This window comes from Pogona vitticeps, chromosome 2 (assembly GCF_051106095.1).
Source record: "Pogona vitticeps strain Pit_001003342236 chromosome 2, PviZW2.1, whole genome shotgun sequence".
Taxonomy (NCBI): Eukaryota; Metazoa; Chordata; class Lepidosauria; order Squamata; family Agamidae; genus Pogona; species Pogona vitticeps.
In genome coordinates this window covers 37074679-37087460 of record NC_135784.1, presented here as the reverse complement: position 1 = coordinate 37087460, position 12782 = coordinate 37074679, and the positions used below count along the sequence as shown (strand labels likewise).

The 12782-nt window shown below is 41.9% G+C and overlaps 1 protein-coding gene across 5 annotated transcripts in view; it reads left to right on the top strand.

The window, feature by feature from the left end:
• The window catches only part of FHIT (fragile histidine triad diadenosine triphosphatase), a 928323-nt gene that overhangs the window by 631458 nt on the left and 284083 nt on the right, over positions 1–12782 (top strand). For all 5 annotated transcript variants that reach the window (XR_013542797.1, XM_072989324.2, XM_078388814.1 and 2 more), the window contains one exon: positions 10573–10718. Coding sequence is in view for 4 of the 5 variants with exons in the window: in XM_072989324.2 (XP_072845425.2) it covers positions 10573–10718 (146 nt within the window). In the remaining variant the exon portion in view is untranslated. The remainder of the gene's footprint in view (positions 1–10572; positions 10719–12782) is intronic.

Sequence of the window (12782 nt, the reverse complement as noted above, 5' to 3'; positions counted from 1 at the left end):
CAAAACTTTGTGTTTTCCCCAAAGCATTGTACTTTGTGCAAAAAGCAGCATTTTGATATGGAGTAGATCTGAGCAAAATGTTAGTGGTTTTTGGCTCAGCAGACAATGCTTTTGGATGGGGGAAAAAAGGCACTGATACTCAGTTTTGTGCAGAAGCAAAAATCAATAAATAAATGCAGAGCATGGCGGGTGTTTTTTTGAGAGGGGGTGTCTTGATGCCTTAAAGTGCCTCCTCTTTTTTTTGCCAAGAATGTGAAAATGTGTGGATATTACTTACATCTCTCGCAAAAGGTGTACAATGACAGAACACATATTATAACATCGATTCTAGGGAGAGTAAAAAAAAAGCTGTCAAGGTTCAGAAAGCAGAGGTGTGTGAAATCTGTTTGATTTGTGCTTTCCCTTATGCTGCCATCCCAGGTTTGAAAAACAGAAAGGAAGATATTCGGATCAGTCTACTTGTGCTTCAGGGGTAACAGAAAGAAAGGTAAAGGGATGAAGTAATTTATGGGGAGAAGACTAACAATGTTCCACCCACATATTTTTTTTCTTTTCAGAAACAGACCATTGTTCTGCCAAAACAGATGTATATATACCGTATTTTTGCTCCTTAAGACGCACCTTTCCATAAGACGCACCATAAGACACTGAATAATAATAATAATAATAATAATAATAATAATAATAATAATAATAATAATAATAATAATAATAATAATAATAATAATAATAATAATAATAAAGCATTTTAGAACTGTACAGCGGGAAGGGACCCAATGGATCATCAAGTCTCGCCCTTGTCAAGGAGGCACAATGGGGAATTGAACTCCCAACTTCTGCCTCCACAGCCAGATATCTAAACCACTGAGTTATATATAAAAGATGTGCACATTGCAAACTAATCTTTAACATGAGTCTGAATTAATTTGAAGTTAAATCTATGAGGTTCTTGATAATAGAGTGGCCGTAATTGACCAGATAGGCGGGATATAAATTAAATTAAATTAAATTAAATTAAATGTAAATAAATAAATAAATAAATAAATAAATAAATAAATAAATAAATAAATAAATAAATAAATAAATAAATAAATAAATAAATAAATAAATAAATAAATAAATAAATAAATACACCTACTTGCACAAGTCCTTTACATGAGCAGTTGAGCTTTCTGGAGCTTGTGTATGGAGGCATTCACTACCTCTCTGTGCACATGTAAGCCCTGTTTGTTTCTCTAGCTTGTGCAATAGTTATCCAGAGATTGTTACGAGTTGCTATGTTTGTGGTTTGGAGCAGTATTCTAACCTTTGTTCTTTCTCGTTTCTCATTCGCCCACTTCCATATGGATTCATTCGCCCTGAGTTATCCAGGTGTGTTGACAATGAGCAATAGCAGGGGGGAGGCCATGAGTTCCCCGCTTGGCAAGTGACAAAGAAGCTGACAGCTGCTCCAATAGGTGCCATCAAAATAGTCTTGCTTCAGCTGGCAGCTGCATTGGGCATCACTGAAAGTATCATGTCAGGGCAGCTGACAGCCTAAGACAGGAAGCAAGGAGTGCTTTGAAGATGCAGATCTGGGGTGCTTTCAGAGCCCTGTCCAGGTCCAGAGAATCAGGGTGGTCATTCTTTCCGTTACTGGGAAGAATGCCCTCATGGTAGCCCAGATGGTAGCAATATTGGTTTCATTTTGGTACCATATCTGAACATCACTGTTCACCCAAGCCTTGAAATTTATTATCTGTCTTTAATTTAACAGGTACACCTTTAACACCTGCATGACATGGTTTTCTGCTCTGGGACTAGCTGCACCTATTCAGTCATGCAAGTTGAAGGGAATTTTGTTTCATTTCTTTTTTTCAAAAATCAGTCCACATTTGTGAATTTCTTCCTATTAATTCCCCATGAAAAACAACCTGGATCACACCATGATAGAAACACAACTGTCACGTTTCCCCCAGAAGGATGTTGATAATATTACAAACATTATTCTTAATAGCAGGTTTTGAGGACATTATTGGGAAACGAGAAAAATTATTGGGAATACACACAAACAAAAATAACGATTCCATTACAAGTTAAAAACTATACTAATATTGTCCAGTACAAACTTTACCGCTACTTTAATCTAAAAATTGTAGGCAGGGAGAGCAGAGGATAGAAGAAATACAAAGTATCCAAATTTACTGCCCAAAGTTCCTATCAGTTGCAACCAAAATCTCACACACAGATAATCCTATGGCATCTAGTGTTGGTCAGAGATAGTCTGTTATCTTTTCAGGAAGACAGAGGAAATTATTCCTGATCGTTATGAAAACCTTCATTCCATCTAGACTGCATTTGTCTCCCCAGCTATACATAGACGCCTGGCTGAAAACCAGTCCACAGCAGGAAAGCAACATTGGGGCAACCGTGGAGTGTAGAAATGGCAGTCGGACCTAAAGCGGGGCAAGAACAATGCCCCCGACCGGGAAGCTGATGCAGATTTGGGGGAAAATGGCCATGCCGCTGGTGGCCTCTGGTAGCTGTAATTTAAAGAGTAACTGTTCCAAGTTCTAGTTGGGGGCTTGGCAGCTGTCCAAGAATTCTGGGTGCTAGTGTAGGCATCCTTCAGTCTCAAGAGACTATGGTATCGTGCTCTGTATGGAGGTCTTGGAACAGTGTCTTGTGTGGCTGAGAAGGCCAATTCGAGAGTGACAATCCCTTCCACACTGGAGACAAATCCAATCTGTCCCCTGTCCAGCTCCCTGGTTTTGCTTGTTTCGGGACTGCCTCTTTGCCTCGGCCTGCTGTACAAGTGTCTCTTCAAATTGGGAGAGGCCATGATGCACCGCCTGCCTCCAGGCTGAACGCTCAGACATCAAGGTTTCCCATCTGTTGAGGTCTATTCCTAAGGCCTTCAGATCCCGCTTGCAAATGTCCTTGTAACGCAGCTGTGGTCTCCCTCGGGGGCGGCTTCCCTGCACTAATTCTCCATACAGGAGATCTTTTGGAATCCAACCATCAGCCATTCTCACGACGTGCCCAAGCCAACGTAGACGGCGCTGTTTCAATATTGTATACATGCTGAAAATTCCAGCTCGTTCTAGGACTACTCTATTTGGAACTTTGTCCTGCCAGGTGATACCAAAAATGCGTCGGAGACAACGCATATGGAAGGTGTTCAGCTTCCTCTCCTGCCGTGCACAAAGGGTCCAGGACTCGCTGCAGTATAGGAGTGTGCTCAGGACACAGGCTCTATAGACCTGGATTTTGGTGTATGCCGTCAACTTCTTATTAAGCCATACTCTCTTTGTGAGTCTAGAGAACATGGTAGCTGCTTTCCCAATGCGTTTATCCAGCTCGACATCTAGGGAGAGAGTGTCAGAGATTGTTGAGCCAAGGTACACAAATTCATGAACAACCTCCAGTTCTTGCATGGAGATAGTAATAGAGGGAGGTGAGTCCACGCCCTGGCACATGACTTGTGTTTTCTTCAGGCTGATAGTTAGTCCAAAGTCTTGGCAGGCCTTGCTAAAATGATTTATGAGTTGTTGGAGGTCTTCAGCAGAGTGGGCAACAATGGCTGCATCATCAGCAAAGAGGAAGTCCCGCATGCATTTCATTTGGACTTTGGTCTTCGCTCTCAATCTAGTGAGATTAAAGAGCTTTCCATCTGATCTAGTCCGGAGATAGACACCTTCTGTTGCAGTTCCAAAGGCCTGCTTCAGCATGACAGCAAAGAAGATCCCAAACAGGGTTGGCGCAAGGACACAGCCTTGTTTTACTCCGCTTCGGATGTCAAAGGGATCTGATGTTGAGCCATCAAAAACTACAGTGCCCTTCATTTCCTCATGAAAGGACCTGATGATATTAAGGAGTTGAGGTGGACATCCAATCTTGGGAAGTATTTTAAAAAGTCCGTCCCTGCTAACCAAGTCAAAGGCCTTTGTGAGATCTATGAAGGCCACAAAGAGTGGCTGTTGTTGTTCCCTGCATTTCTCCTGCAGCTGTCGGAGGGAGAATACCATGTCAGTGGTGGATCTAGTGCTCATTCATTTATTACTATGGTCCACGTCCAGCAAAAGACCTTAAATGTAATACTGTATAAGTTACATTGATAAGACAGTCATAATGCTAAAAGGGGGGGAGGGGGAGTTAAAGGGAAGTTATAGCTTAAAATCATTATCCATTAAACCTTGCATGCAGCTGCGAAAAATTTTGCACAGGTAAGTGTAATCTGGGGTTGTTCTGGGTTTTTCGGGCTCTTTGGCCATGTTCTGCAGGTTCTTCCCGAAAAAAACCCAGAACAACCATTAGATCCCGACCGTGAAAGCCTTCGCGAATATATTGTAATCTGGGGATTAAAACCTAAAAGTAGTTTATGTGAGAGCTCTGTTTTAGAACACCCAAAAAACCAGTTAAGCAAAGGAAGAATAAACTTATTACGTCCTTCATGATATAACTGGCAGTGTAATATTATGTGTGTGGTTGATTCTACCATACCACCGCAAAGACACACACACACATGCACTATAGGGATATTTTTATACCTCCCACTGGTACCCTGTGAGGAAAGAGTGCGCTATTTAGCTAGTGAGAAAGCCCTGCAGTAGGTCCGCAATTCCAAGGGCTTGGAGTGCTGACGTCAGCCTTATGAATTTACCTCTCCAGCCCTTACAAGACTGTGTTTGCAGGATTGGGGAGCTGTGCTGAAAGCTGGCTCACTGACTTGTCATCCTTGATCATATGAGGGTCAGAAGAAGCCTCCCTGAAAATGTGAGGAATTCTTGATCATGTCAAATATGACAGGGCAGCACTGTAGAAATCTGTTAAAGGCAGGTGTAAAAGGAGTTCAACTAGAAAAGGGACTAACCCAGTAGATCTGAAAGAGCTTCAGGTATCAGAAAGACGCAAAGTAACCTTCTTGATTCGTCTGGCGAAAGATCAACCATTTTGTCTTATCCTGCCCCTTTCTAAGGCTTTATTCACATCAAGTGATTTGCCATGCTAAAGAACAGCTACTTCAGTGGCCTCTGTGAAAGAGAACCTGTTTCGGTGGGCTGTCAAGGATGTGACTATCTATAAAGCAGTTTTGGTCTGCTTTCTAAAGCTTTGTGTTGCTTCCTTTTTGAAGCTGTTCTTTAAAACAATGAAGCTGATTCCTCCCCTGCCGCCTTGCTAAAACCGCGAAGGAATGCCCTACAAATACCTTTCGCAGACGAGAGCAGGAGAGAGAAATTTGCACCAGTAGCTCTAGGTTCAGGTTAGGAGGGTCTGGTCAAATAATACCTTCCGTCTTTGACTGCCTCATTGAAAAGCAATTAACATTCAGTGCAACTCCTTATGCATCTACTCAGAAGTAATTCCTGTTGCAATCAATAGAACTAGATATGTGAGTATGAGAGGAACAAAGCCTAAATACAGTATGAACGTGCTCAAAGTGCTTACAGAATTGCAAACTATGCGTCTCTATGAAGGAAGATTTGGAATAAATCACGTTCCGAAACTCCACGTGGTTCATCTTCTGTTTTCGCACTACTGGAACACTGTGTTATTTTGGGTCCAGTAAACCGTCACGCCCAAGAAAACGGGCCTTTTCTATGTGACATCAGTGCAGCTTATTACATACCGTCAAGCCCAATTTATGACAACCCTCCTAGAGGTTTTTTTTTTTTAGGCCTAAGATGTCGTGGCGCTGCAGGCTAAACCATAGAAGCCTGTGCTGCAGGGTCAGAAAACCAAGCAGTCGTAAGATTGAATCCACGTGACAGAGTGAGCTCCCGTTGCTTTGTCCCAGCTCCCGCCAACCTAGCGGTTCGAAAGCATGCAAATGCGAGTAGATAAATAGGGACCACCTCGGTGGGAAGGTAACAGCGTTCCGTGTCTAAGTCGCACTGGCCATGTGACCATGGAAGATTGTCTTCGGACAAAACGCTGGCTCTATGGCTTGGAAACGGGGATGAGCACCTCCCCCTAGAGTCGAACACGACTGGACCAAAATTGTCAAGGGGAGCCTTTACCTTTACCTAAGACACACAGAAGTGGTTTACCGGCCCTTCCTTCTGGTGGCACAATGGTCCCTGGCAGCTCCTCCAAGGCCACACAGGTGGCAGGGCACACAAGCCCATCAGCCACAGATGTGGCAATTGATTTTGCCCGGCTCATCTTCCAGGAGACATAGTGGGAATTTGAACTCCTGGTCCGTGGTTCAACAGCCAGGGTGCTCCAAATCACTGCACACTACCAGCTACTTAGGGAAACAGAGCAACAATCATATGGCATTACAATAGCATACACTCCTTTTTAAAAGACCTTAAAGCTATGGTGGTATATGTCTGAGAATATAATCCAATATCTATTATAGTTTAAATATATCACATCTAGATTAGGACTACAGTGCACAGGAGAGATTTAATCCATCCCTCGCCATGTTCACAAGAAAGATGGCCCTTCAGCCTGCCAGTTAGGATTAGGAAGAATGTTTCTCACAGTGCATTAATGTAAACTTTTGTGTAAACTTATTTATTGAAGTGGAGCACAAATTTGGGAGGCTCTTGGCAGTGGAGGGGGGGATTCGCCCTCATCTCTCCACAAGCTCTGATCCAAGCTGAGTCAGAGAGAGAGCTGCACATATTGTGAAGTGACAACTGAAGAGATTTACGCACATATTCCTTCTTCCCTGGGACTGAAAACTACATCGCTTTGTCTTTATGTTAAGGGTAGTTTGATCTTAAAAGATTTGAATCCCAGTGGATGTAATGTTATCTTGAGTTCCAGGGAAGAAAGATGGCAGATATATGTAAGTAAACCAAACCAAACAATAAAGCTATTAAAAGCCTGATAATGAGAGTGATCAAGTAGCAAGGATTCAAAAGCAGTGTGTTTTAAAAGCTTCCATTTTTTCTGGATCTCCCCCCCATCCTTCCAATATCTCAGAAAATGTGCAAGGATAGAGATACTTGTGGAATACTAATGCAGTCGGAAGTGCAAGGAGAGAAGGTTTTCCTTCTAATCTTACAAAACAGCTTGTCTGTTACATAGTAGTGGATATACTCTAAGGAGTATGGAGGCCCATTTCCTAACATCAGCTGTGCGGCAAGCCACACTATCAGAAAATCAAAAGTAGAGGCTGGAAGTCTACTTCTGGTTTTCTATAAACACTTTTGGCTGCTTCTGAGTTCAAAACAGAGCATGAAGAGAGTGACTTCTAAATGCTGCAGAGCTGCAACATCAGATGGGGATGTCTTGCTCTAGGTCATATGTTGCTGACTCCTGTAGTATAGCTAGACACTGCTGCAGAGTTTTGAAAATTCCTGGTAAAGTTCCTTTGTGCCACACAGTAGAAATACAGAGACTCCAGAGGAGAATAGCTACAAGTTCTCCAGATAGTCCACCCCTTTCTCATTAACCGGCACTTAATCTCTCAGTAACTCACTATGAGATATTTGTGGGAGAAAAAATAAAAAAACACATTTCATTACTTAACAGTTGTCAACAGATCGACAACAACTGATTCCAGCAAACTAGAGAGAGGGAAAGAGAGCACACAGCGGAGTGTCGGGGCTCTCTTTGAATTCAGAAGTGAGAAGGAATGATTGGTTAGTGCTGAATAGATTGACAGTTGCCCCAGCGCAGAAAGGTCCCTCCTAACCATAGTGATTAGAGGCAGCATGTGTTAAAAAAAAAACCATCAGACCCATTTAAAAGAGGAAGAAGAAACACACACACACCAGAACGTTTCAAAGGCTTCTTGTCACAAAAGCAAAGCTCAGTTCTTCACCTTGTCTCTTAAAAAGTGGGGCAGAAACAGAGACAAACCTAAATTCTGATGAAATATTAGGAAAAATAACCAGTCTGAATAGGAGAGTAATTGGCCGGTGGAAGGTTTGCCAGGGGATGTGGCATTATTTGCATAAAAGAGGAGCTTCTAAAAATAAGCTGCATAAACATCTGTCAGGGTTGGTGTTGGTCTAATTAATCTTGTCTTAGTCCTGTTGTGAGGTTGGCTTCTGAATCCTCTTTATTCTAAGTATTGGATATTATGGGCTCATAAACTGTTACATGAGTAGTGCAGATGTAACACTGGCTCTCCTATTAACTGTGCTTAACATAAATCAGGAACCAAAATTTGTCAGCCTGCCTTCTCTTTTTTTACCTCCATTGGAACTTCCCTTTTTAACCATAGCTAAACAGTGTTCTGGCTTCTGTCTTTTACAAGTTTTGTATGCAATGGAATTTTTTTTTGGGGGGGGGGCGGGTTTATACATAAAAACCACATGTGGAGTGGAAACAGATGGTGAAACTGTATACAACTTCAAAAGTAAGTCACATGGAAGCCAGTAGGGCTTCTTTAAAACTCACTGGGTGAAGAATTGTAGCCTGACTGGTCTTAATGAAAAGAAGAAAAGAAAAAAAATGTCAGCCTTCTGTCAGATAGTCTTCTCCTGCTTTGAAAGCTCACAGTACAACTTGACATTTGAAATGGGTGGAAGTTAACATTCCTAGTAAAGATTTTATGAGGATGATTGTTTTTGTTGTTGTTGTTTCACTTTATATACTGTCTCATAGTACTAGATCCCTCTCTGGTCAGTTTAGAACATAATTATAAAAAGAACACTTTATATTTTGATGCTGCGTTGAGTATAAACCCTGGAATGGAGGACCTCAGGAGGATGTGGGTGGAATTCCAAGAGAAAGCCCCCCCCCCTTAAAAAAAGGCTCTTGATTGTTAGACAAAATTTTGCTAGAGGTAAGTGGAAAGATACTCTTCATTTATAAATGGTTCACTGACCCATAATAATAAAGCAGTGCTGCAGAAGGGTAATTATCTACTTAAGTGTCAGACTCCCTGAGGTAAAGTCTTCCCATCTTTGCTTCTGAAAAATGAAGTTGGGTTAAACCAATGCGTATCTTCCTGTTTTCTAATGTTGACATGAATTTCCCTTTCTTATGAGCTGAATTAATTAGTTTTCCTGTTTCTTTATTCCATGTATGGAAATCAAGGCTCCAAGAAGTTGCCCGCTTTTCCCCTCAGGCTCCCGGTTCAACCAATAGTACCATTTATGAAGGGATTTTCTGTGATAATGTTGGCAAGACAGGCAAATGAATTGACAGCATTTGATTAAGCCCTCGGGCTCTTTATCCTCCAGGTGAAGGAATAAACTCACAGCACTGAAAAAAAGAAGTCCTATCAAAAATGAATTTACTGCTTTCTCGTATCTCTTTAGGGCAATGCAAAGAGCTTCAGTACTTTATGGATCAATCCAAGACATTTTTACTCAAAGCAAAAATGAGTTAAATTTCTCAGGTTTGGTTTTTGATAAACAATGACAAAAAATCCACAGATTCTTCCCCCCCAAAAAAACACACACCCCACACTAGAAATACTGTACACTTAGGGTGGGCATGATTTGTGGGAAGATTTACATGAAGTTTGCATTGGTGGGTGGGTGTGAAGAGACAAGCATGCCAAAGGACATGGAGGTACATGGCAAACCTGCACATACATATATCAGGGTGAAGATTGTTTAAATTACTGAATGCGGATTTTTCAGGATGCAGCTCAATATGTTTCTAATTTACGTAAGCATAGAGATGGGTAAGAATTTCATCTGGTCCACACCCACCCCATGGCAAAAGTTTACCAACACTTACAATTTATTCCCATAAACTACTTGGAAAAAACTTGAGATCTGAAACCCTAGAGAAAATGGAATTAAGAGAACCATCCATAAAGAGAGGATTTAGCACTTAGACATTCGGGTTTGAATCTTGTATGCTTGTGCTGCTGGATTAAAGCTCTAAACTCTTTTTTTTTAAATAGAAGGTTACCCAATTTTAGCAGCTGCTTGGCAGGCAGGTTCCGTATATCCCTGGGATCATCTGTAGCTCTTGCAGTTGGATGATGTGGATGTATTAGAATTTATTCAAACTCATAATCCAAATTATTTTAAGATTTTAAAAAAAATAGTTGTGAGAGAAAGCCATACTATGCATTCATCTGTCACTATCTTGAAGTAAGTCACTCTGAACTTGGTTGAAATGATGTCCACTTCTTCATATACAGGGATCTCCTCTCAGTTTCATCAATACAGTGTGAGAAATCTAAGATGGAATGCCTGTCTGAAGCATCTAAGGAATTATTTCTGTTTCTTGCCATAGGTGCAGAGTGCTCATTTTCCCTCCTATGTTCCAATCTTGTAAGTATAGGACTGTTTCTGGTATGATGGCAGTGATGATCCTGAAGATGATCAGTCACAACTTTTGGAAATTCAGTACAGCTGGTAAATTATCTGTATGTTAGTGTTCAGAATTTTGGGAGAAAAAGAAGGACTTTTCAGTATCTTACAATATGACACTGTTAGAGGCAAACAAATTTCAACCAGATTTAGAAAATTGTTCTGTTACAGCCATTCCTTCCTGCCTGCCTTCCTTCCTTCCTTCCTGCCTTCCTGCCTCCCTCCCTCCCTCCCTTTTCTTCTCTCTGATATTTTCTACCTGAAGTGTTATTGAAATCTGAACTCCAGGTTACAAACAGGATATAAAACCTGACCTCCCGAACTTGCAGTTGTACCTTAACTCTAGACTAACCAGATGTTCTTGTTTGCCCGCTCCGTCCTGTGGAGCGTTTCCGTGACCTGCACCCTGAAGAAATATCGGATTTATTTCTCACAGCACAGAGAGTTGGCAATGTGGTGGAACAACATTTTGGTGGGACATCCCTTACTATTTCAGTCCAGGTCAGTGAATACATCTACTGTGATTTCTTCACAGTCGGGAGCGGGTAATGGATGTTTATCTTGTCCTAAAAGCAGAGGATTATTAACTGTACCAAAAACAAACAAACAAAGCTGGTTTTTCAGACTTCCAATATAACAATGATACTTTTGGCACTGACCTCTAATCTCCCTTGTGTGATGGGATTTAGTGCAGCGACATGTCAACAGAAAGTCAATATTATAGCTGGCTTAAGTGAAAAACCTTGACTAATTAATTTGTTGTCCTCTGGGACAAATCTGCCGATGCTAGGAGACGAGAAAGAATATGTCATTGGTTGCAGTTTAAGTCTACAGAGATGGAGCTGGAAGAGGTGGCCTATGAAGTGCTGTGTCCCATTAGACATCCTTTACTCATGTAATATGAGTGATGATAGTAAAGTTCTCCCAATCTAGCTTCAGAAATGAATTTCAGGAATCCAGGAAGATTTTATGTTTCCCATTTGCAGAAATCTCTTAGCCTCATCCTTCCACTTTTCCAGTGCCTTATATATTCTAGCTCCAAGTTTGATTTGGGAAAATTTAAGATGTTCCTGATGTCCAGTATAGTGAACGACTAGGACTCAGTAGACTTGGGTTTGAATCCTGGCTCTGCCATGGAAGCTCACTGGGGGAGTGGAACTGGTAAAACCACTAGTTAAATATCATACTTTGAAAGCTCTACTAGTGTTTCTGCAAGTCGGTTCCTACTTGAAGGGATAATACAACAGAGATGTTCCCTACATTTTCCTGAATCAGATTAAAGGATGATAGAGTTCTTGTCCCTCTCTATGACAGATGGGCATGAACCAGAAAAAAAATGACTCACTGGGCTGATTTGTGGTTGAGTTCGTGACCTGGTTTGGGGATCCCATTTTGAAATGACAAACTCTCCCCCTCCCCAGTTCTTTGCTTTGGCAAAATAGGATACCTGCCCACTGCCACGGATGCCTCCCTACCTGCTCCTGCCACTGCCAACCTCTTTCACCACCACCACCACCACTTCCTCTGCTGAAATCCTCATAGCCAGTGGGCCTGGCTTCCCTGCCAGGAGCTGAGCCCGCTGCCTCTGAGTATGCTCCCATCTATTAGCTGAGTGGCTCACAAGCAGTGGCCTATCAGCTGGCCACTGCCTCTGAGCATGCACCCATTGGCCAGCTGATAGGTGGGCGCATATGCAGAGGCCACAGCTGGCTCCTTGCAGGGAAACTGGCCCTGCTGCCTCCGTACACGAGCTGGTTGGTGTGTGCATGCTCAGAAGCAGCGACTGGCTCCGTGGTGGTTTGAGGTTAGCCCTGGAACCATCATGAACCACCGGTTTTTCTGTTTTTGCCCATCTCTATGGGCAAAATGACTTGATCATGAAACCCAATATCTTTCCCATTTCAGCAAACATGCCTTATCACTTCTGTCCTACAAAATACAGTATCTGGAGTGTCACCAACTGCATACCCTTCCCAATGAGGCTCTACCGTGTTGTTCATGGCTTTGATTTTGCAAAAACTCTGACACCATTCATATCATTTACTGCCTTTTAGGCATTCAGTAAATGCAGGAGGGGTAGTTGGCCCCGGCTATGCCTTGATGGGACATGTATACCTTATGTGCATTCATTCACTCATTCATTCAATCTGACAACCTGAAAACAGAGTGTCAAAGACCAGCCTTTGTGTCTTTAGATGTGTCTTTAGATATATTCAGATGTACGCATATACATTCAGCTCCCTTGATCCTTGAACATGATGGAACCAAAGGTGGTTTACAAAGCCTTAAAATAATTTGTTCAGAAACAACTAAAGAAAAGCAACTTTGTCACAGAGACATGCCACTGACTTAGTTCATTTTTGTTAAGGAGTAAGAAAGGAGTTGGTTTCTGATCTCTTCTCACACCCACACCCACTATTCTGCACAGACTATAAGGAAGTTACTTTCATATGTTCTGCTTTATCTTGAATTTAACAAGACGTGGGTTTAAAAACCTTGCTAAAACTTTGGCTTCTTCTTGAATTGCCCTTCTGCTGCACCTCCCTGAAATAGCATCCCCTTTGG